Genomic DNA, 20,221 nt, shown 5'->3' with positions numbered 1-20,221 from the left:
TGAGTAGTGTAGCAGAACAAAGGTGATCTGTTTGGGGGGGCGGTGTGGTCAGATTCGGCCATTCTTACTTGAGTGCCCTGCAGTTGACTTTAACCCCCCAGCCCAACACCTTTGGTACCGTGCTTACTATTAAAATGTTACAGTTACACTGGTGCTAAATGTTTTTATTTAATCTTAATGTAGTTTAACTTACTTTGGCATTTTATCAATCTGACATTTACAAACACAGGCACACACAAAACTATTACTGAGCAGAAATTCATGCCAATCCAAGGACCAACAAAAGGGTGCACAAATCCATTCCCTTAAGTGATCCTGCTACCACTGCCAATAACTTATAATAACATTGTTAGCCTTTATTAGGTGAACAGTTTAGAGATCTGTTAAGTGATTTACTTGAGCTGCAAAATAGGGGTTTTAATACATATAAAAGACTGTTAAAAGATCATTTTAACTGACATCAAATCAGGAAAGGCTCTCTGTTTGAAGGATGCTTTTAGACATGATTGAAACAATGTCACCATCTCATGTGATTTCCTCAGGCAGATCGTTCAAATCGTTCTCTGACCTCAAACACAGGTGAGTAATGAAAAGCCGATGAGGTACATTTGAAGGAGAATAATCAAGTCTCCAACATGAAGGGAGACCCGGGGATTTCGTCCACAGCCTCTCGCGCAGTATCCATCACAGGGGGCATTAATTATAGATGCCTTGTGTGAAGGCGGGAGCTGTTTGTTTAGTTTGTTTGTAATATTGGAGCCTGGAGTTGAAGAGGAACAGGTCAATGAGGTGACACGTGAGCGCTGCACCTCTCTTTCCGTCCTTCTCTCCTTCAATTTTGAGCCGGCACTCAAAAAATAATGAGAGGAGAGGGAAGAAACGGTGCAAGAGAGGTAAAGAAGAGAGAAAAAATAGGAGGGAGATGTTGAATAAAACATCACCAAAGGACAAAGATGGATGGATGATTGGTTGAAGGAGAACCATTGTTGTTTGCTAGCAGCATACAGCAAATAATCCAACACGTGTGAAGTCCATATTGCACATATATGAACATATGCATGTCCACAACAACTTTGTATTTCACCTCAGACTTCAATCACAAGGGAAATTATCACAATATTTTTCATTTACACATCTAGCTGCAGCTCTGCAGGTTGGGGCAGGCTTTCCCCACTCGGGGTGAGTCCCCCTCCACTCCCGGTTCAGAACCAAACACCAGCTGGTCCAGACAGGCTCTTTTAATACCTCTGTTATTAGACTTGGGAAATTGAGACGTTTAACACGGCTGCAGCTGAGACGAAAGCCCCTCGGCCCTGTCTGCAAATTACATTGCTCGCACAAACAATCCCAATGAAACAAGGCCACGAAGGAGTGACTTTGAAGATCCTTGATGGCCCAGTTTCAGCCACTCTGTGCATGTGTTTAATCACAATGTACTAGAATCACAAAGTTTTGCATAAAATATGCAACAACGATAAATAGAGGCTAATAACTCCCCATGTGGGAGTTTTAAAATCTTCTAGCTTTCAGTTGTTTATGATGTATAAAAAAACGTTTGCCTTTGTGCAACCTTCACAGCCTCTTTGCTCAGACACTCTTAACTGTTTCCATCTTTTTTCTGCTGTCCTCTTTGGTTTTTTATTTTACCTTTCTGCTTTAGCCAATTTGTGTTCGCTGTTGTCTAAACCGTTGAATGTTTGTTTGCAGAGAGGCCTCTCCAATATCCATCCCAGCAGAAAGCATCACCTTTTTGTTTGACTCAGAAAGACAGGGGGTCTCAATTCTGATCACACTGTCAAAGGCAATAGAAGTTATGCCTTAACCTTTAAATCTGTGTTTGACTGGGTTTTCCAGAAACATATCTTCACAAAGATGGCAACATATATAGATAAATCCAGGCTTAAAAACTGATATTACATTGATACATTTTATATTCATATTTTGACGTAAGTCATGACCATTTTGTGATCTGTTTCAATCTTATTAGTTAAACCATGTAGGAGCCTAAAGAGAAGAAACTATGAAACAAAAAGCAGATTTTTTTATTTTTATTATCACAGTCATTAAATTTAATGCTGGATTCCCTTCAATCACTGTTTGACACCTCAGACTCTCTGTAGTCAAACTATACTGCATCGGGAATACAATAAGAAAACAGACTTAAAAAAGACAATATGTGTAAAAACACGGACACACTGACTGAGTAGTCCTAAATCAGGGTCACAGCACACGTTTAAAACATCCAATTTAAGGCTTTTCAAGACCTTTTATAGATAGATAGATAGATAGATAGATAGATAGATAGATAGATAGATAGATAGATAGATAGATAGATAGATAGATAGATAGATAGATAGATAGATAGATAGATACTTTATTGATCCCGAGGGAAATTCAAGTAGACCCAAACAGAGAAAAATGAAAGAACAACGTTTCAGCTGCATTACAGACAGTGCATGTACATTTATTTTTACATATGAGTTTTTATAATGTGTATAAACTGGAGGATTTATTTTACCACCTGGCTCTTTAAACTCGACTTCTATCTGACCTACAAACTCTTAATTCTCTCTGTTCTGGACCTGCAGTGTGACTACCTAACACACTGTGTTACAGCGCCCTCTGGTGGCTTCTCCCTGTCATTACATTCACACTACAGAGTAGGCTGTTCTGTGTTTAGTGAGCAGTAGGCTTGGATTTTATCATCTGTAAATTTGGATTGATCCATCCCGGAGGCTGCGGTGTGTGTGTCAGGACCAGGCCGAATCTGTCCGGAGCGGTATGTACCGGGCACCATCATGATGATGATGTTGTTGTTGTTGTTGTTGTTGTTGTTATTGTTGTTGTGTCACCGTTACTCGGAGCCATGATGGTCAGATGAAGTGGCACGCCCTGAACACAGTGGCGGATTTGTGCATATGTCAATCTAACTGTGCAGTTAAAACAGCAGCAGCGTATAAAACACAATCATGAATATAAGTGCAGCTCTGTACATGTGTCACATTTATTAAGGCTCCTTCTTGTCTTCGTTGCGTCACGAGCTAATGCTATCAGCCTGCTGAGCTACACGGACTCAATGCGTGAATATGAAACACATTTTACTCTACTGTACAGCGACAGTGTCTACTTTATCCCGCGGTGTGTGTGTGTGTGTGTGTGTGTTTACAGTGTTTACACAGATGTAAAGCTATAAAAGCTGCACCATCACCGACGATAAACACTATGACGTCATTTTCTGGACATGACTTAAACTAAAGTAAGCAGCACAATCTGCTTTTACGCTGTCGATGTATCAGCTATGGTCATTTATTTCACTTACTAACATTATATATTGTTTGTTTTATTTCAATTTCCCTCATTCTATTAGTTCTACAGTGGGTTAAATGTTGAGGAGGAAATCTTTCGTCTCAAGTAGCCTACGTAAAACATGGATGATATGCAGGGAGCTTTGGGCCATCAGGTCAACCAAAACCACAGTGCCAGCAGCCTTGTGTTTAGTGTGTACGCCCTATGTACTGAGGCGGGTCACCCACTCTTTCTCTTCTCATGATTTCTGACTCTATCTACCGTCCTCTCTCTAAATAAAGCCATTATAAGCTCCAAGTTAAACCTTTACAAAAAGCGATGAAAAATACATGTTAAAACACACTGGGAGCCACGATAAAGAAGATGGAACAGATGTAATGGGATCTTGTTCTTGGGCCTGGTTAAAAGCCTAACAGCTAAGTTCTGCACAGTCTGTAATCGATCGATACATTTGTTTCAGGCGAGTGAAAAGGTTGTTGCAGTAATCCAGGCATGATGAGATGACCCTATAAAAGATTGAAGAATATTGATTTCTTTTCTCAGCCTCGTATCCGTCGACATCTCGTTGTCTTCCTGTGCATCGTGTCTGTAATCTGTTTGTCTTGTTTGCAGGCTTCTGCAGGTTGAGCCCTTCTGCACCGACAGCTTGACTTGAGTTCAGACTTCAGCGCCACCATGAGCTCCTGCACGCCCGCCGCTCTGCTGTGTCTGCTGGCCGTGACTGTAGCCGCCATTCAGAACCCGCATCCAGGTGATTAGTAAAGGGTTTGCTCAGGTTAGAGATGGCAGCATACTGAGTATAACATGGCATCCTGGGTTTAAGGTCATGGTTTTCTAGATGCTGCATGTGAAAGCATTTTGTTTATTTCTGCCCTATTTCAAGTCCGGACAATGAACCATTACCCGTGTTATTTTATAAGGAACAGTCGGGTTTCAATCTGCCTGACATTTTCTAACTGTGAGGAGATCTCTTGCAGTTCAGCCCCTCTGCAGATGGAGGTCAGTGCTCATAAAGGACAATTAGACGTTGAAAAGATGAAACAATGGATTCCTTCACATAGGTAGAGTTTACTGGAGCACACAAATAACTTAAGGCTTATTAAGGTTTTAATCAAATTAACTGGAACAGTTTGACATAGACTTCTCTGGGTCTGTAGGTTTTCTCTCTGCAAAATGGGGCATTGAGTGTTTAGAGAAAAGTAAAAGACATCTTCTAAACTTGTCATATATTGAATAAAGCAAAATGAACAAATAACAAATGTCACAAAGTTCACTTCTGCGAGGTTCACCTTTTTCTGCTGCCATCAGCAGGCAGCCTTATCTGTGTTGGCCACAATCTTTGCCTGTATTTCAGTCTAAAGTGAAACCTTGTCTGTTCCTTCAGTGTTTCTGGACAAGCAGCAGGCAAGCACACTGATCTCCCGTCAGAAGAGGAACGTGGACGGCAGTAATCCCGCTCAGCCTGCAAGCCTGGAGCAGTTGTGCATGGAGAAAGTGTGCACCTATGAGCAGGCCAGGAGTGTGTTCCAGGACTCGTACCGCACAGTGAGCTCCAGCATTGTTATTCTCTCATCCTCACTTCTGTGTTACCTCAAATGGCCTGAGTTTTACCTCCTTTGCTTTTTCTATTTCATGGATGCACTTTGAGTCTAATGCATCAATTTTTTGCACTCATCCTAAACATTTTCTCTTGCAGGATATCTTTTGGTCCGTCTACATCGGTGAGTGCTGTGTTCAAATGATTTCCCATCTCTGCACAGCCATTATCAGTAAATGACATCCTCTCATAGATTTTCTGAATGTGTTTAGACGGAGACCAGTGTGCAGAGCAGCCCTGCAAAAATGGAGCCTTGTGTTCGGACAGCGTTGGAGGCTACGACTGCGTCTGCAAGTCTGGTTTCTCAGGAGTCCACTGTGAAAAAGGTGAGGAGATGTCAAATGTTCTGCTTTGTCTTTAAGATCATGAAAGTTGTGGTTGTGCTGATGCTGCATATTAAAGCTAGTTTAGTTCTGTTATTGATTATTTGAGATCAAATCTTGTATTTTAAATATACAAGAAGCACTAGTATTTGAAACATGCTGGAAGTGTTATTCACTCAGTTTGAGCACTAAAGACTTCCATCTTCTGTTTCCTGGCTGCAGACCAGACTCTGTGCCCCCTGGAGAAGAACGAGGGCTGCTCCCAGTTCTGTAAACCAGGCTACACGTCCTACGAGTGCTCCTGTGCACGAGGATGGAGGCTCAACTCATCAGACAGGAACAAGTGTGAGCCTGCAGGTACAGTATGTCTGTCATGTCTGTGTTTCATTTCCTGCCACAGCATTCATACCTCTGAATAAAGAGAGCTTTACGGATACATTTAAACATCATATGTTTGGTCTCTTGAAATGCCCTTACTTCGCTCTCTAGGGACGACAGTAATCTCACTTCAATAAACCAAATCAAACCTTTGCATTTAAGGAGGAATTATGTAACTCTGAGCCCCAGTGTTTAAAATGGGTACTGCAGTCCAAAATCAAAACCATGGAGAGAGGCGTCTCCCTCGCCCCCTCCTTCCTAGATTGGATGCGCGCACAGGTTGCGATATTGCAGTTACTGAAGCTTCAGTGTTTAGCCAGCTCTGCATCGTTCTGTCAACCTTTCTGCGTTCTAACCTCCCTCCATTTAAGTCAAGTTTGACCGCGTTCCTGCTTGTTAGGTCAGATAGAATCAGTTAAATCTGAATCAGTTTGCCCGCCCTATTCCATCACTACAGCACCTGTTGGTTTGCTGTGTGCCTGTCAAACCCAGGGGCATCAGAAACCGCCTCCCTTCTCTGGTCAAAACAAATCCAGACCCTTCAGGACCAGAATCTAAACTTAGGAGGACACAACGGCTGCTGTGTGCTTGTCAGAGAGGCCTGCACTTCAACAAAGCCTGTTTCTTTAATGTTTGATGATATCATTTTATGATTTAATTCAGTAAATATCTTACATAATTCTCCTTCAAGGAGCTTATTCATGCAGGAGAAGGCCATCCCCCGTTGAGGCAACATTTTGATGTTTTTGTGTTAAGTGGGGTCAACCACACATTATTTGTCACTATAAAGGAAGCGGCTTTGCCAAACAATGTTGACCAAAGTTGAAATCAAGTGAAGCCAAATATGCTTTGCCCCTGGAAGCGAATGTTCTATGTTAATGTTTATTTTGCATATAGTAAATGCATGAATGCCCCAAAGCAATAATGTCAGAATTATACCAAGGCAGAGCTGACAGTCACACTGAGCCTTTTACACCGAACAAACCACATTAGCTTTATCGCTGTGTCTCCTTACACACATGAACATCCTGCACTGCGGCTTGTTGAACATGCTTAGCCCCAGCTCTTTTGTCAAATGACTAATAGGAAGTTAAACAGAGAACTATGGGGATCAACGATTATTATATCTACTCCAAAAAGAAAACAAACAAACCTTTTCCATGAAGCATCCCTGTTAGCGAGCAAAAAATGAAGATCACTTCCTGGATATCTAGAAAGAGAACAGAAGAGTAATGTTAGACGTGCTGCTTGGCCTTGTTCTGCAGGGATTATTATCTTATTGCTAAAAGCAGTAAGTCACTCACCTCTTGTGAGTTGCACACAAGTCTCTGTTTTGTCTCGTTGTGCTGCCATGACATGTCTTGCTTCAAAGTCTGTTCCTCTTCTAAGTGGAGGTTGTCAACATCTCTGATCCTTTTTGACACCACATGACTTACGCAGCTGTTGGTCCTCTTTCATTTGTGCAGGTCTAATTTCACAGATGATTTTAAATTGTACATAGGTTTTCTGTTGTTATTCCTGCACAGGTTATCTACATTTTGTCAGTATAGGTCTGATTTTTAATCGCACAGGTTTATTTTGACTATGTAAATCTTTGTCCTGGTTAACACAGTGTATACCTACAGGGAGGCAGAACAGTGGGGGTTGTTACGCCCCACTGTAAGGCGGCCCTATGGGGTTAACAGATTGATGGATGGATGGATGGATGGATGGATGGATAGATACTTTATTGATCCAGAGGGAAACAACAACCCACAAATAGACCCTATATAACAAACTATACACCTTACCATAGTCAAAACAAAGGGATTCCTTATCAAAGACAGGCTTAATAACAAAGATCAACTGAGAAACTAATGTGACAAAACACAACAGACAATCTTTGAATGAGAGGCACAAAAGTCCCAAGTTCAAAAGCCTCCATTCCTGAAGCAAGGTGTACCTTACCTAGCTTCAGAGGACAACAGAAGGAGAGAAGGGACAAACAGCACAGGGAGGCATACAGCCGTAACTGAGGTGTTGATTTGAACAAAATGTATAATGTCATGTTTTATTTACTTCTGACGGACAAAGTGGTTGGCTAACTGTGGTATTCAGTTACACTTTAACTAATGAGTGAACGTCCTCTCACATCGTCCCCTCAGTGAAAAACCCCTGTGGTAAGGTGAAGAGTCTGAGCCGCTGGCCTTCCAGACAGGAGAGCAACACTCGCAGCAACTTTGAAGGACTTAGCTGTACTTCCACAGAGTGTCCCTGGCAGGTATGAGCACACACACACACACACACACACACTCTGTCTCATTATTATAAATCCTGATAACCTTGATTCAGGGTTTTATTGCTTCACTTTATTGAGGTTCATTGTGATTTTTTTTTTTTAGGCCCTCCTGAAGAGTTTAGAGTCTGCAGGTTTCTGTAGCGGAGTCATTTTGAAGGAGAACATGGTCCTGACTTCAGCTCAGTGTGCAAACAAATACAGATCTTTCCAGGTGGCTGTGGGTGAGTAGATGAAACATACAACGACTCCTTTAAAGCTCCTGTGAGGAGGTTTTTTTAATTGTTAAGAAACTGATTAAAATGAATAGTGCTGCTGCTTTATGACTTATAAAATGAAACAAGACCATCAGGGACTTTTAACTTTTACATATTTTAATTTCTGTAACCACGGCTGCATGCTAGGTGTCAGACGAGAACATTTACAGCACACTGATTTATAGAAAGTAAGACTAGTAATTTCTAATCTATAAACAGGTTTATTGTTCAAAATGTTGACTGGTAATCCGGGTGATGTCGGACCTTTCAAAAGCTCAATTATTTTCTTAATTATTAATTTTCACTATCAAATTAATGTTCTGATTATTTTTCCATTGAATCGTTTTATCATTTTGAAATGTGTTTAAACTAATATGGAAAAAAATATTTTCTTAATTTTCTTAATCTTAATTGTCACCTAATAGAAAAATCTTTACACCTGAGAGGCTGAGACCTGGACATGTTTGACATGTTTGCTTTAGTACTAAAGGATTATGCAATTATCACAATAGTTGCAGAGTCCTTTTCACTCGATCGACTTAATTAATGAATATAATCGGAGCTCTGAGTGTCAGTATGTGTGCATGAGCCCAAGAAACATCTCCATCCTGATTGTCATGTTTGACCTGCACCTCTTTAGGCAAGCGCAGCACCGAGTATGAAAATGGAGAGCAGACGCTGTATGTACACCTGATTCACCTGCATCCTCGCTACGTGGAAGGTCGCCCTGAAAATGACCTTGCTTTGATTGAACTGCGTGACCGCATCCAGTTCAAGGATCAGGTGGTGGCAGCATGTCTTCCAGAGAGAGACTTTGCTGAGAGCATCCTAATGGGGGGAGAATACACGGCCCTGGTCACAGGCTGGAAAGAACCCAAGGATGATGGGTCCGTTTTCCAGGGTCCGCTCACCCTAAATCATCTGCAGTACAAGCCCCTCCCTCAGTGTCTGGAGACTCACGCCAAACTGATGAACAACAAAATGGGCTGCACCAATCCCCGGACCAATGCCGACTGCACCATGAGCTCCGGCAGCCCCCTGCTCACCCTGTACAAGGACGTGTTCTTCCTCACCGGGGTGGTCAGCAAGCCACCAGGGGGCGACTGCAGCAGAGGCTACGTCTTCCAGAAAGTTTCACGCCATTTGGGCTGGCTGCGGCCGCTCATGGGCTCACGTTAGGTGAGAAGACGGGACGACTATGTGAGGTGACTGGTTATAGAAGATAAGTGATAATGCAGGGGTATAATAACTCATACAGGGAACCAGATGAACATTTTCAATGTGCACTTTTACTTTATTCTTCTGTCTGTTTTAACATCATCCTCCAGATGAAAAGCTATTCTATCAAACATATAAGTCTCAAAGTGACTCGTCATATGTATCTGTGGACTTCTGCATTAATCCACAAGGGGGCTCTCTATTAACATAAAAACACTCTTCCTGCCTCAGAGTAAGAGTCAGTAACAGAAGCAGTGAATTATTTAGCATGTGTTTTGTGACGTGGACATGCCTCTTAATTACCTTTAAGTGATGTTATTTTAAGTGACTATACTGTAGTGTTTGACATGCGCCTTGTAACACTATCACTGTTCCATAAATGTAATAAAACCTAACACCACACATCATGCTGTGCCGAGCTTATTTTAGACCGAATCAGACTCTCTGGAAGCAGGAAGGAAAACTATTTTCAGGAATTTGAATATGACCACAGTTATAAATAACATATTATAGTCTCAACAGTCACTAGGCCCAAATATTTATTTTATTGAAAGAAAAAAAAAAAAGGAGAGAACATTTTTGTCATGGTAGCTTGTCAACATACACAAAATAATTGAGATCAAAGACATTAATACTGGTTTACTGCATCTCAACGCTTTTCTTTAATCCTATCCTAAATGCTTCAAATGTATAAAACGAACAATATAAGTTGAGTGAACAACTGATAAACTAAGAAACACGTTTATAGTGGTTTAAGAAATTGATCAATGGGGCTTCAAATGTTCACAAAAAGCAGTGTAGCGTTTTGCAGCTCTTTGAGCAGTGCTTTGAACTGGTGCTGACGTCAGAGTGCTCGTGTGCTGGCTGTGAAAGATGCTGACGTGTTTATGTTGAAGGTAGGATCATTACCATGTTCGCATCTTTAGTGTTTCAATCAATCAGGTTTATTCATATCGGAGGATTTAAGTGATTTTTTAATGTAAATCAAATGAGAGCATAAATGTACTGATTTACTCAACAATCCATCAGGTAGAGTTAAAGTCAATATCATGACTGTCATCAGGTAGAGTTAAAGTCAATATCATGACTGTCATCCTCATGGTGACACATAGTGCGGGTTCTGGTGTTGAAAACTGAAGCCAATGCAGATGTGGAAAATACCTGGAGGTGCCATCAAATCTTTAAATTCCTGTTTTTAAAATTTTTACAGCCTGGTTCAAAATACGTTTTTTGTCTGAATAGCTAATTTCTTTTGCACATACTGCATGGAGTTGAATGTTTTTTATTTCGTCTAAGAATGCTTAATCCCGGGCATGGATAATCTGACTGTCAGACAGGAGCGTTGTAGCTGTTTGCCCGGAGGTTAAAAGACCGCCTCAGCTCAATCACTTCAACTTTGACCAATATCACAACCACCATCATCGGGCTTCCAACCGATAGGTCCATACAGTCTATTAGTGGCTCTTTAGAAAACTGTCTGCAGGCTTTTCACTCAGGGGAACATAAAACAAACATGTAAACACATGCATAGTTGTGGAGATATTTCAGTCCCAATGAATGTGGCGAACCATCTAATAGACACACACATTGGCAGTGCCATCTCTGTGGCAACATGCTGAGAGGAAATAAATATAGTCATGAAACACGGAGGTGAATATAGTTGAAACAGGAAAAAAGTGCTTGCAGTAAGCCTCAAAGTATTGATCACATGAAAAGAATGAAAGAAGTTCTAAATTCGGCAAAATGTTTCCCCTCCGAGGAGTTTTTAACTGCTTATGAAACTGAAGTTAATACTCAGGTCTGTTTTATGACCTATAAAAGCAAATTAGGCAATCAGGGCAGAAGATTGGTTATTTCTATAATGTTATTTGAATGCCTGTGGAGTCGCAGGGTAGGTGTCAGACCGGATAATTTACAGCAGGACGAAAGAAAAACATTTTATTAACGTTTTCCTCAGCAAAGATTTGTTTGTTTGTTTGTCATTCAAAAGACAGCAGGAGAGGATTTTCTTTGTGAAAAAAACCCAAAACGTGGTTGACATGGTCAATTTCAGCCAAATGTAAAGACTTGTCGCTTTGTCCACAGAAGAAACCGGAATTGCAACAAACCCAAAAATTCCTCACAGGAGCTTTACATTTCAGGGCTGTTTGAGTTCTGTCTAATCTTATTGAGGGTTCATACATTTACAATCTCAAATTCCTGATGCAGAATTGGCATCAAATGACAAGACGAGAGCTCTGAATAACTACTCGTCATATATTCCCTTTTTTGTCCCGGGCTGTATTAGCTTGCCCTCCCTGTCACATACCCCTGTGTTGTCTGGCAACATTTTCCCACAGACACTCTGCAGTCTTCTCACAGCCTCCCCTGTGAACAAGGCCAGGACCATGTCATGCAGGGAGAGAAAAGAAGAGGCAATGTGGGTAAGAGAGAGAGAGAGAGAGAGAGAGAGAGAGAGAGAGAGAGAGAGAGAGAGAGAGAGAGAGAGAGAGAGAGAGAGAGAGTGTAAGAGACGCGGCATAACAAAAAAACCTGGCCTGCCACTTTTGATCGGGCGCTTGAAAAGGACAGCTCTGAAAGCTGGGGCCCATGGTGGCTGTTTCCATGGTGCTCACCTAGGAGATGGCTCCTTGCTCCCAAAAATGGCTCTGCTCCCTTTTCTGGGCCATCCAGTGGAGATTAATTTGAGTGGAGCTCCTTCCTTCCTGGGTCTGGACCTGCTCTCGGATCCTGCCAGCTCCTTTTATATGCTCAAGCTTACATAAACACAGAGACACATAAAAAAAAACACTTGCACCAAGCCAGGTAGCAGCTAAACTTTATCTGCACTGAGCTGCTAAATTCATGCCTTCAAGTCCTGTTCAAAGGAGCACTTAGATATCAAACAACTGCTGCATCTGTGTGATTTTATTCCCTGATTCAAACCTTAAAATCTGAGCAAGGAGGACGTGATGGGAATGTTAAGTGGGGGGGGAAAAAAGGGCAGAGTGAGGGATGTTTGACAGGCTGAAAAAAGCAAAGAGCTGAGCTGAAGAGATGGAAGATTGTTTATAGATGAAGAGCAAAGGCAGAGCAGGAGACATGATGGTGCAGAGAAGCCATCAGTCATTGTGTGGACGGATCGATGGGCCTTAAGTATATCAGACATGAATGAAAAGGCTTCAGAGAGAAACATTAGCGAGGCCATTACTGAAGGAGGGAGGTGAAAGTACTCTATGCCAAAGGTTTCCACTTTTATTAAATGTTGCACAACATCTCTGCAAAGTGTTGATCTGACTGAACTTAAGCACAATGTGTCGTTCATGTGGCTACATCTGGCTAGTGTCCTACTAATTCAGTAATCCTCCCCTAAAACAGTAGCAAGCTGTGATTGCAAATCCTCCCCGCCTTGTCTGTGCGTGTGCTCGTACACATGCATAGCATATTCATGCTTATTTGTGTCTTGTGATTTGGGGGTCAGAGACATCAAATGACAGACTTTTGGGGGGATTATCTGTCTGTGTGGTGTCTGATTTCACACTGGGGGGTAGTAGGTCAAAGCACTCAAGGCAGCCTGACTGACTTAAAGTGGAGTAAAAGCTGCTGCCCGATCTGTGAAGGCATGTCTATGATCTCGTCCAATAATCCCGCTTGTAACAAATCAAATCTGTGCCCCCAGTTTTTCCTCCCTCTAGGACTCCACACACACAGGAAGGGACGGGGGGTCTGCAGTCAGATTGGGTGGCAAATACTCTCCGTGCTTCCACCCCACCCTGACGCAAACTCTGCCCCATGCCAGACAGAGGAGCTTCCACTCGGTTGGGTAATTGTGCAGCAGGGTGAAGTTAACACAGGCCCTCCAGAGGTTAGAGTCAGGGCTGTGATGAAGTCACTGAAACAGGAGGGGGGGGGGGGAAGAAACTGGCTGTGGATTTTTATATAACTCTGCTATAGTTGCATTATTTACAGTTTTTAGATGTTTAAAAAGAACAGGGTTGCGTCCAAACTCATTTACCCTTTCATTACACGCCCTTCTCATTATACAGAGGCTTCTGCATACAGGACTGAACACAGAGCTCAGAGGCTTGCCTTGAATAAATTACACTATTACACTAAAGGACACTGTTTGGTTTGTTACTGATTTTCTTGGGCTTCTTGTTTCTATTTGAGTGTTCGTGTTTTCCTCCTCTGTTAGTGTACAAGCAATAAAGGGTAAGAGACGATGGAGGTAAAAAGAGAAAACACAAAGACATTCTTCTAATTACTTTAAGTGTTAGTTTCTTCAGCTCTGTTTTTTTCTTGGACACAACAGTGTTACAGAATCTTAGTCAGATAGTGTCCACTATGTGTTGTGGGCAGTTAACTTCATTATTTGAGTCAAAGTATAGATGCTCCTGGTCACATCAGACTGCAGTACAAGTGACATTTTACGTTTTTAAATTCACACGCTACAGATTTACGGATTTGCAGCTCAAAATGTCATCCAGTCTGCAAAATAACTTAACACTGTTGGAAATGTTTTGTGTTCCAGGGAACTTTAGAAAAGGCATGTCCCTGCTAACGCCTCATTTGATCTGACTTCATGGTGCTCCTCTCCATGTTTTCTGTGCTAGGTGACATTTCTGCTCTGCTTATCTAAAAAGAACATCCTTTATCAATCTCTGCCCTTGAGTCTGGCTTTACAAACAATATGTCACTTTCAGCACGCAGACACGATGATAGAGGAGGAAGGTAAATCCTGGAGCTGCCTTTATTCCACTGACCTCACCCTGACCTTCCAGGGTTTAAATCCTGTTTAGAGCCATGGAGAAACCCGAGGAGCGGACAGAAAGGTCTCCAAGGCCGACTGAACGAAAGAAAACAAGTGTCACGCTCCATGTGCCGAATCTTTGAAGTGGTCACATAAGACTTCTGTTTTTAAGGCAAGAAATGAACATGTGCACGTTTCTGTGTCCTGTTCTCCAAATAAAGAACATGCTAATCTACGTATAGCTTGTTTTAAAGTTAACCTACCAATGTCACATTCACATGACCTTTAATAACTAGCCTCCTTCTGTGCAGCTACTTCCAAAGGTCCTGACCTCTGCGGGCTTTTTCAGTATTCTGAGCGGCCTGTGACAGCCGGAGGGTTTAAAGCACCGTGTTGAGGTCAGGATTATATAAACATATTATCTTCAATATGTGAGTGAGCGAGTCAGCACGATTCTCTGCACATTCAAGACATATGAAAGATATTATGATAGCCATATAGACAACTCAACACCACTGTTTGCCAGGGCCAAACATTCCTGTTTACCAGCTCAATAAATTCATGACTTACAACTGAGAAAGAAGGGTCATAAATAATCAGTGTGTTTGAGGAAAGGGAAGTAGAACATTTGATTGTTCATTCAGGGAAGGAATCAAAGCAACATAAATCACAACTTTACATTTAAACGCCAAAGTCTGGAAAATCACACATTGTATAAAAATAATTGGAAAATCCACCATTGTTTTCACAACAAAAACTCAAATCTAAGCCAATGCATTTGTCTACTTTCTTGTCAATACCTCATTGCACTTATTTTAGGCCACATTAACTTGACAAGAAGCAAATAAACATCATATTGAAGATATACAGGATGAAGGATTTCATTGCTTGGAATAAGTAAAAATATCTGATAATGGGGCAGATAAATAAGGAGATGTGGCTAAAAATTAGTAGGAGATATTTTTGACAAGAAATTAGAGAAATGTGCCGGCTTGGATTCGAGTTTTTACAGTGTGAGGATGCTGAGGATGCTTTTATGTCACTAACGGCATCATGGTACAATCACAAAACAGGCTGAATTTATTGTCTTCTTTTCTCTAAATAATCAAAAAATAAGCATTATACTGTGTTTGATAAAAAATGAATTTATAGTCAATGAAACCATAAACTTGTAAGGAAAATGTTGCAAGACTAATCAGTCAGATATATGTAAAGTATAATTACACTTTTCTCTTATGTGTAAAAAAGATTTGTGTCTGGACTTTACAAGTGCATGTGGCTTATATTAATGTTTGTGATATTTATGACAAGAAATTAGAAAAATACAGATTTTGCACTCTTGGGAAAGTATATTAAAAGAAAAACTTTATGGATGAATAATATATGAAAACGTCTTGATACAATTCAAAATATGTATTTTCTCCTTCATCAAAACAGCTAAACGAGCCCACGTAATCTCTTCTTCTCCTGGAGGATATGCTGCAGTCTGTTAAAAATGGGACGTGTGTCTGGAAACAACGTTGTCTTTAAAATTAGTCTCTCTTCCTGCTCATTTTGAGACACCTGCATCCTGTCATAGTGAACACATCCTGTGAGGTCATGGGCTCCCATCCTGATGCTTGTCACTGGAAACAGATGCAACATGCGGTCTGTCACTACTGTGGTTCATTGTGTGGAGCCAAGCAGAGGTTTTCAAAAGGTGACACAACCTCCGGGCAGCATGTGATGAGGGGGAAGAATGAGACGGAGGAAGAAAGAACACAAAAGCAAAAGACACGACCGTGTAGTGGTGGAGAGAAAACTGGAGGTTTTCACTCAGGGAAAGAGATGACGTGAAGGAGACAAATAAACTTCAATCACAGTTGTGAAGTTTTTCTCAACCAACCAGTCAAGCTGCAGGTACGCAGCAATGTTTCCAATAAGGGGACTGTATTTCTATTGACTAAAAAAGGGACATAATGTGTGTTTGTTGAAATATTTGAAAAACATACCTTTAAAATAAAACAAATACATATGAAGGCATCTCAGTCATTCCTAAGAATAATATCGGAGAATATCTGTCACTCTTTCGCTGTTTCTCTGTCAACTGTGTGACTGTCAGGAGACCTCTTCACAACATCACCAAAAACACTTCACGAGGGATAAAGCAAGGGAACAAATGTTAAAGGATGATGTTGTAAAAGATTGCATTACAGAAAATAAATAAATGAACCAGTTGTAGTAAACTCCTTCAACATTCCTGCGATATGAAGTTTACAGGAAAGGAAATAACAACTTTTGACCTTTTTCTCTTTTTTAAGATTCATTGTTGGACTTTTATTGTAGAGACAGGTCAGTGACCAGAGCCGGAAAATGAGACTGTGGAACGACATGCATGAGCAAAAGGAGCCAAAGGTTGGGTCCAAACCCAGACCGCCGACTTGGAGGACTTCAACAATGAAATCTTGATCAGCTCACCCTATAGTGGGGTGACTCTGTCCAGTCGTGTAAGTCGTTCTAAAGTAAAAGTTTTTTTCAATGACTAAAGCCAATTAAATATGCAGCAAGAAAAGCCCTTCAGCACTTCCACTCCTTTTGACCTGTTTCTAGATAAGCTGAAGTTGGCTGCAGTCTTTCTAATGAAGGGATGACATTGTTGGGCTTCATAACTCTTCAGAAACCCGAGGTTGACTTCACTGAGACTACATCCATGTTTGATACACTCTATGGTCTTTACATAAACATACGCACTTGGTATAAAATAAAAGAGGAAACATGAAGAACAAGCGACTCTGTTGTTCCTGTCAACGTGACACCATGAGAGCATGTGCTCTTCTCATTTAAGGACAATAACTCAGCAGGCAGGGCCAAAGTTAGCCTGTTGCCGGTCTGCAAAGCTATATGAGTCAAAGACTGAGGTCCACACATGATCATACGGATACACAGTCACCTCCTCACCTTCTATTAATAAACAGAGGTTGTCAATGGATAACAGCACAACATTTGTCTGTAAGACATTTCAGTCTAACAGACCTATTATTCCTTATGAAGGTTGGTTAGAGCGAAACGTTGTGAGACAGCCTTTCTGATAATCTAAAAATAATCACTACTTTTCTTTTCATTGATCAGAATCTACGGGGTTAAGAGTAGTTATTTCTTTAGAGGGACCTCTGTCCATCTGAAACCAGGTCAAAAACGAGTCGGCCAAAATAACAAAAACAACGTCTATAATCAATGTTTTTGCACATTTGCACAGGTGATGGTCTGCAGATATTCTGTTTGGACTGGCTGTATAGTTTCCAATCTGATTCCAGGCTAGCTAACTGTCTTTTAGTTACAGCAGCCAACTCACCACAAACACAAGCCAGTGCTATTGATCCACTTATCTGCTCTTAACGCCCAGCTAGAAAGCAAAAAGGCCTCCCTTTAAAACCTCAACTTCAAATAAAACAAAGTTATGTGACCATGAGGGATTTACCCCTCGCACAACAAAACACCCCACCGAATGGATCTAGTTTATCTTATTTGCAGATCTTAAATACTCCATTGACCTCCGCTTGTGCAGTATTTAAATTAGATGTTCTTCTAAATCCACTTATTGTAATTAGTTCTGTGTGCTAGTGTAACAATTACCTTTACTACACACAATCTCTGCACTGCCAATGATGAAAATAAGGAGAATAACAACATTGGTGATGTACTGCCTGAGACTGTCAGCTGATAAAACGAGGGACCCATTAATCCCCTCAATCATCCCGTTACGAGCTGTGACCCCCTCCTTCTCTTATTCTCCCTCCTCCCCCCTCTTCCCATGCTGTCACTCTCCCGAGCTGCACCTGTCAGATTAGTCTCACATCCTCAGCTGCCACTCCATATGATACGCCTGCTTACTGCCCAGAGCCTGCATGTCAGCTCACTTTGCATGTATTTATGCGTTTAAGTGTGTGAAAGAAAGAGTCGGGGGGGAACAATCCCATGCAGAATGTGTGGGTATCTAAAATGCGAGTGTGTTTGGTTGTAGGTTTAAAGGGTCTCCCTTGTGCTGCAGCAGGATCTGACATGGTACCATTAATATGCACCAGATAGTTTAGTTAAAACCACTAAGCCATTTAATTTACTTAAAATGTGCTCAGATATATTTACATTTCTTGCAGCAACAACATAACCTGGTAGGAGGTGTCATGGATGCTGTGCTCCTGCTTGTCTTACATGCTGTGGCAACATTTTTTTTTTTTAGGAGCCAGGGCAAAATGATGACAACATTGCCACAAAGCATTTCCACACCATACACCAAAGATAAAGACAGGGTGGATGTCAGCCTGTGTGGACCCGGTGGGGGTGGTGAGGTAGTGGGGTAGTAAGGGCTCCTCCATTGAAAGCCCCACCTCCCCCGCAGATAGACTGGAGCAGCTGAGGCGACAAGCATGTGACCAGAGGGAGAAAATAATAAGCAGCACAGCAGTTTGTAGCGTTGTCGAGCTGCTGAGATAGGAAGAGCAGTCCCGGAAAAGAAGCTGGAGTTCCTTCACAATAAGAGGGACTTAATAACATTTTAAGAGGACAAGGCGAAGTGAATTCTATGTGAATAGCTCAAACAATTATGTTACTTCTGCTTCTAACCTCATATGTGAAGTGTCCCTGAGCGAAATAATGATCTATATTTGATCCTGAAGATATAACAACTCCTTAAAAATCAGCATCATAAGTATGTGTTTTAATTAGGTGATACACAAAGTCACCGTGCTCTTTTATTAATTTTTGTATTCATGATAATTAAGTGCACTAAAAATTGAATTTGTTCTGATTAATTTGTTCTGAAGATGCAACCGAACAAGAACTGTTGTTGTCTTTCTTCACACTGTCTCGTCACATTTTCTATGACTCCGTGCAGTAAACGAGCTTCAGCAGCGCTGCAAACTGCAACCAAGCAGGTTTGTAGCATTCAGAGTCCTGGTTGCCCGTGCAGCCTGTGACAGTGATTTTACAACGACAGATTTAGCAGGTGTCTGCGGCCGTGTTAGAAGGAGAGAGAGAGAGCGCGCGCCTCTCTGCGCCTTGAAGGATTTATTGAGGTGCTCCCTCTTTAAAGACACCAATTAATTGATTGGAGAGTAAAACAGTTGCAGGGAGGAGGACGGAGATGAGGACTGTAGCGACTCCGGGGAGCTGCCACTTTCTCTGTGCGTGTGTGTAAATCTATACGCAGAGAGACGGATTATCATTACGCATGTTTTGCCGAGCGCAGTTCTTGGTGATGCATTCAGTCGGGAGATGTGCAGCGTGGAGCAGCAGTGAGCGTCAGCCTGGACCTTCAGCGGCGTAATCAGCGCAAAGAAAAAGTAGATCTCGCTGGTTCTGTTGGGCGCACCGGCGCTGCGCATCACAGGATTCCACTCATTGTATGTTTTGTTTATTTTGATGAATGCTCCTTTATTGGTGCGGAGTGAAAGTCAAAGATGCGCACCGCTGAACAAAGGATTTAGTGGAAAACGTTCACGAATCTGTTCCAGATTTTAATCCCGACACCCCAGTGTGCTTGTCTCCCCCTGTGTGGACTTATCAAGGGGGCGACATTCATGCCCATTCTTTCTCTAAGAACAACGGACGCAGGCTGAATAACCTCTGTTCCAAACCTGGAGCAGAGGGAACCATCTGGGCTGATCGCGCACGAGTCCATGTGGATGGAGAGAGAACACGCAAAACAGCGCGAGCGCAGCTCAGTCCGAAATGTGACATTTTTTACTCTGCCTCACACCACAGCTGACATCTGTGCTTCTGCCTTCGTTCTCCATAGGATCTGTTTACATCGATTGAGGTACGTGCTGATCACTGTGTAGCCCAGAGGTTATTGATTTCTACTCGAGGGGGACACGATAGTGTGACACCCTTATGGAGATAGGCTATGTGCGCGTGATTCAAAGGGTAGGTCTGGTGCAGCTGAAGAGCACACAGGGGGGCTTGGTTTATTTTAATGCATTGTTATGATGGGTCTATGTCGGAGCAAAACGGCACTGACAGCCCCTGGAGAAAGGCGATGTCGATGCACCTTATGCATGGGGTTTGTGTGTGTGTGTGTGTGTGTGTGTGTGTGTGTGTGTGTGTGTGTGTGTGTGTGTGTGTGTGTGTGTGTGTGTGTGTGTGTGTGTGTGTGTGTGTGTG

General features: G+C 41.9%; 2 protein-coding genes across 4 annotated transcripts in view; both read left to right on the top strand.

Moving 5' to 3' along the window:
• The first annotated feature begins 2,623 nt into the window (after window positions 1-2,623).
• Window positions 2,624-9,756, top strand: proza (protein Z, vitamin K-dependent plasma glycoprotein a). Of its 2 annotated transcripts, none has more exons than XM_079365593.1 (9): window positions 2,624-2,779; window positions 3,919-4,057; window positions 4,691-4,851; window positions 5,003-5,027; window positions 5,116-5,229; window positions 5,449-5,583; window positions 7,749-7,864; window positions 7,986-8,103; window positions 8,777-9,756. In XM_079365593.1, exons 2-9 carry the CDS (start codon window positions 3,982-3,984, stop codon window positions 9,313-9,315), a joined length of 1,284 nt encoding a protein of 427 aa, XP_079221719.1. In that variant the 5' UTR covers window positions 2,624-2,779; window positions 3,919-3,981; the 3' UTR covers window positions 9,316-9,756. The 2 variants fall into 2 exon arrangements, with proteins under 2 accessions (XP_079221719.1, XP_079221720.1); XM_079365594.1 differs by lacking the exon at window positions 2,624-2,779 and adding an exon at window positions 3,208-3,256.
• Window positions 9,757-18,926: 9,170 nt separating this feature from the next.
• Window positions 18,927-20,221, top strand: part of gprc5ba (G protein-coupled receptor, class C, group 5, member Ba) — an 11,130-nt gene continuing 9,835 nt past the window's right edge. The window contains exon 1 of one of the 2 annotated variants that reach the window (XM_079366260.1): window positions 18,927-19,877. The gene's annotated coding sequence lies outside the window, so the exon portion shown is untranslated. The remainder of the gene's footprint in view (window positions 19,878-20,221) is intronic. The other variant, XM_079366261.1, reaches the window with a different exon arrangement.

The sequence above is a fragment of the Symphodus melops genome (assembly GCF_947650265.1).
Source record: "Symphodus melops genome assembly, chromosome: 17".
NCBI lineage: Eukaryota > Metazoa > Chordata > Actinopteri > Labriformes > Labridae > Symphodus > Symphodus melops.
Note: the sequence above shows the minus strand (reverse complement) of the source record. Positions and strands in the feature narration are given on the sequence as shown.

Bases quoted from the DNA above. Each gene is read 5' to 3' on its own strand.
- proza (XM_079365593.1), top strand. From the start codon at position 3,982: ATGAGCTCCTGCACGCCCGCCGCTCTGCTGTGTCTGCTGGCCGTGACT. The intron at 7,865-7,985 runs GTATGAGCACAC...TTTTTTTTTTAG, and splicing joins CCACAGAGTGTCCCTGGCAG to GCCCTCCTGAAGAGTTTAGA. The intron at 8,104-8,776 runs GTGAGTAGATGA...GCACCTCTTTAG, and splicing joins ATCTTTCCAGGTGGCTGTGG to GCAAGCGCAGCACCGAGTAT.